The following is a 4,612-nucleotide window of genomic DNA, read 5'->3' as shown; positions in this document are numbered from 1 at the left end:
CGGGCACAACTTTTCCTTTGCTCACGAGACAAACTTCAACCGTAAATTATTGCATGCCAATCACTGCCACCAATCACATTTTATTGCATTGCTTGTCCAATTCAACAATAAAATGTAAATATATAGTTTTATATATTATTATTATATTTATGGCATCCTTTATTTTCTAATAAATCTAATATCAATTTATTGGAGCTTGTGATCTGCAGAATATTTATGCAATTTGTTTTGTTTTTCTTTTTAAAATCTAACAAAAAATAGGACAACCCCATCTAAGAATTCATTATAAAAGGAATATACTGATCCTCGAAAATCAGAGCCAAACCACAAGACTGACTAAGATTTCAACTGTCTCTCGCTCTCCTGTTTTGCTGCCTTTACCAAGAGAGAATGAAACCAAAATTTCTGTTTCTCTTCCTTGTATTATGCAGTCTCACTATAGACAACGTTTTAGCAACCTCACTTGGAACTCATGGCAAAATTCCCGACAATGAAACAATATACCGAGTCTCCAAGCAACAGTGTTGGGGTTGTATTGGAGAGTCACTAGAGTTCCTATTCACTCACAATTTGGTGAGGGCAACCAAATGGGAGCCACTCTTGTTTTGGGATTTCCAGCTTGAGAAATATGCCCGATGGTGGGCACTTCAAAGGAAAGCAGACTGCAAGCTACAGCATTCGTTTCCAGAGGGAGATTTCAAGCTGGGAGAGAACATATACTGGGGCAGTGGCTCGGCGTGGAGGCCCGGTGATGCAGTGAGTGCCTGGTCCGAGGAAGAAAAATATTACGACTATGCAACCAACTCGTGCCAGGAGGGACAGATGTGCGGCCACTACACCCAAATTGTTTGGAAGAATACCCGAAGAATTGGCTGCGCTCGAGTGGTTTGCGACACTGGAGATGTGTTCATGACTTGCAATTATGATCCGCCGGGTAATTATATCGGCGAAAGGCCATATTGATATGGTTCAATATTCCAATTCCAAGGGGTACCTAACTATACTTGTTCAACTTCCAATATTTTCGAAAATTTGTTCTCTCGATGCTATCACACTATTTCATTAAAGCTAATAAGTTTTCCGAAAACTAGTGAACAAGTATATTAAGGTACTCAATAGAAATATATATATATATATATATATATATACGAGTTTGATGTGAATATTATAGTAAATATGTTTGCCATTTGAGTGTCGATGGACATAGCAACATCATATAGGAGGTAAGGAGTGCGGGCTAAATTCTGTACTTGTCATCTTTATCTATGAGATGTGATGTGATGGTTACTCATTTCGTCCGTAAATCACGAGATCGGGAATTCGATCATTGCTCATGAGAATGAAAAATATTTCGTGATCATCCGTTTATCTTTTTAAAGAGTTCTTGAGCAAAAGGATTAATCACTTCTATTAATCGTGGATATCCTGATTTCGACATAAAAAACATATGATCCCTATTATATTTTCCTCTCTATGTATATTGAGAAGGGATTGTATGAAACTGTGATTCCATGTCATCTCTATCCTTTTCTAATAGGAGAATGACAAATCAAATTTTTCCTCTTGATTTTTAACATTTTTAGTTGGATTTAAATTTTTTCAAGAAGAAAAAGCTAAAAATTAGAAAGAATAATCTGATTTATCATTCTTTTATTAAAAAAAAGAATAATATAGAATTACAGTTTCATATAATCCTTTCTCCTATATATTATATTTGATGTTACTCTCGCAATTTAAGCAACAAATTCATAAGGTTGGATGCACGACGGTTAACTGATTCAGCCTCAGGCCCATAAATTTGGGCATCATTGACTGATTGCTCGTCTATATCTCTGTAATCTGCCGAAAGGCTAACATAAATTTGGGCCAGATACGTTAAAAATCTGCACCTGAACTTAGATTTCACTCAAATTTATCAACTTCTAGTTGTTTTCTTTTTTGAACACCAACTTCTACTTATATTCCAAACAGGGGGTAAGAATTTTCCCATGAACTATCGATGAATGGGAAATGATTTGGCTGAATTTAAGTTAAATTAATAATTTTGAGTTAAAGTTAGATGCCAAATCAAGGTTTGAAATCAATTCAATCTAGATTAAATTTTACTTAAAGCTAGGTTGGAGATAAAAATAAATTGTTCAATTCATTCAATTATATTATATTAAGAGTTTGTTTGAACAACACATTAAATAAAAAGTGTAATTACTAAGGTAGTAATTAGACTCTCTTATAATTACGAAGAATTTTAGTTCCCAAGAGGCGTTTGACAAATAGAAGGTAATTACATTGTAATTTCTTATGATTATATTTGGTAGTACAAATTATAATTTTATGGCTACATAATTTATATATTTTTAAAAAATATTAATACTATAGAAAAATTATTAGTATGATAAAAATAATTTTGTAACAAAAATTAAAATCAAATAATAATATGTATTATATTAGTCTAAAAAGTAGTTGATAATACTATTACTAATAAAAAGAAAAAGAAAAATAAACATCATATGCAATTTTATCTAATTGTTCTAGTGCATGTGTTGGGTTACTCCCTCTTTAATAAGTAACATATGCTCCTTATCGTCATCTATTGGTCCTTGATCGGTCCTTGATCGAGTTCATCAATATCTGAATTTGAATTCGCATCATTAAGATTATCAACACCTCCTTTTTCCATATACTCCTCGAAATATGGATCATCTCAATTCCACTTATAATTGAAGTTATGAAACATGAAACATGCTAGTGCAATCCAACTTCATTTTTTTATGTTATACTAAGGTGATGTTAATATGAGAATTTTTAAAAAATATTACTAACTTGCCATTATGCCTAACACTGCAATAGACAATATAACTTGCCATTTTTTGTATTGGCGATCTTTTAGAATAAAGTCATTACTATTGTTAGGGATAAACCCGTTTTAAGCAACGAACAAGTAAAATAACAAAGAGATTGAAAAGATCGAACACAAATATTTTAAATGGAAAAACCACTTCGAAAAGGTTAAAAAATCATGGGCTAATATAATTTCACTAAAATGAAAAAAAAACAAAGAGTACAAAAGATAGAGATAAAACAAAACCCCGAAACCTAAAATAAGAACCCACAAAATGTAAACACAACATTCTCTGAAAGCTTGTAAAAGCTAAGACTAAATGTGTAATGAGTTATTTTTTTTAAGGTGGAAAAGAGGCTATTTATAGGCTAAATTCGTAGGTCAAATAATATTAAAATAACCTACACTAATAAGAGTTTAAGTGTGAAACTAAAAATAGAGTTTAAGTGAAAAACTAAAAACAGAGTTTAACTAGGAGAAGAAAAGCTAAAAATACGAGGCATAACTCCACAATTCTCCACCTTGACTCGTATTTCCACAATGCTTTCTTTGCCAAAGCCCGCCACGGGATTATCTTGAACTATCCATGATATTAACTGAGTCAAAGTTGTATTTAGAAGCTTGAAGTCTTGTAGTCTTTGACTTGTGCACTATCAAATCAAAACTAACCTCGGTCTGAATTCTACAAATGCAATGCTCCATCTTTTCAAAACCTACATCCAAAAGAGAACATCTCTTTTACGAAACAGTCATACATTTTTCCCTCAAACAAGTCGAATTCGACTCCTTAATGGACGAGGGACGTCCTATTTCACCTGTAACACCCCATACCCGTATTCCTTACCGGAACAGAGTATGAGGTATTACTAAATTTTTAAAAAAATTTCGACAGCATTCCTACTTATTTTTGCTTAAACCTCCTGCAAATTTAGAACACATTCCAATATACCAACCAATTTCATTTGTATAAACACACATACATTTTAACTATTAATAAACACTACATTTAAAAGGGAACCATAACATATATTTACATGATGATCCCACATTACATAAATTGTCTATACATGCCATAAAATTTCGGAACACTAGTAGTAAAATACCCCAAATGTGAAGGATAGTGTAGATGATTGTCTGACTTCGTTCCAATTTCCGAGTTGTTGGAAGTCACTATAACCAAGAGAAAAATAAAATCGAGTAAGCATATAGCTTAGTAAGTAAACACATGATAAATAAGTAATTACTCCCATAACTACACCAAAATATAAACTTATTCATGAATAACTTTATTGTTTAGGCAATTTCCAGCAAGCTGTTTTTCTGCGTCATAGTCGCTAATTTATTTTTATCTGGAGCTACAGGGCTCCAAATTGAGTTTCGTAAATTTTCCCTGAAACTAGACTCATATACCATTTCACCATAAAAATTTCAGAATTTTTGACCCAGCCAATTAGTACAGTTTATTCATTAACCTTCCCCTGTTTCACTGCCCAACGGTTCTGACCCTTCCTCACTAAAATTCACTTAACTCTCTGTACAAAATTTGAAAAATGGTTTCGCTTGTTTCTAATAAAAATAGACTCAATAAGGATTCCAGGGATATAAATTTCATGCCATAATTATTTTTTTACAATTTTGGTAATTTTCCAAAGTTAGAACAGGGATCTCGAAATCAATCCAGCCCTGTTTCAGTAAAATTCAGATATCTCCAAAATACAACTCTTTTGCTTATTCTATTTCTTTCATATGGGAATAGATACATTCAACTTCAAT

General features: G+C 32.4%; 1 protein-coding gene across 1 annotated transcript; it reads left to right on the top strand.

Moving 5' to 3' along the window:
- Positions 1 to 299: 299 nt before the first annotated feature.
- Positions 300 to 1,360, top strand: LOC105790954 (pathogenesis-related protein PR-1). The gene has a single exon (XM_012618775.2). It carries the CDS (start codon positions 391 to 393, stop codon positions 961 to 963), a length of 573 nt encoding a protein of 190 aa, XP_012474229.1. The 5' UTR covers positions 300 to 390; the 3' UTR covers positions 964 to 1,360.
- The last annotated feature ends 3,252 nt before the right edge of the window (positions 1,361 to 4,612 follow it).

This window comes from Gossypium raimondii, chromosome 8 (assembly GCF_025698545.1).
Source record: "Gossypium raimondii isolate GPD5lz chromosome 8, ASM2569854v1, whole genome shotgun sequence".
NCBI classification, from domain to species: Eukaryota; Viridiplantae; Streptophyta; class Magnoliopsida; order Malvales; family Malvaceae; genus Gossypium; species Gossypium raimondii.
This window is presented reverse-complemented; position numbering and strand designations above follow the sequence as displayed.

What these genes read in the sequence shown, in the direction of transcription:
- LOC105790954 (XM_012618775.2), top strand. Translation starts at nt 391, where the DNA reads ATGAAACCAAAATTTCTGTTTCTCTTCCTTGTATTATGCAGTCTCACT.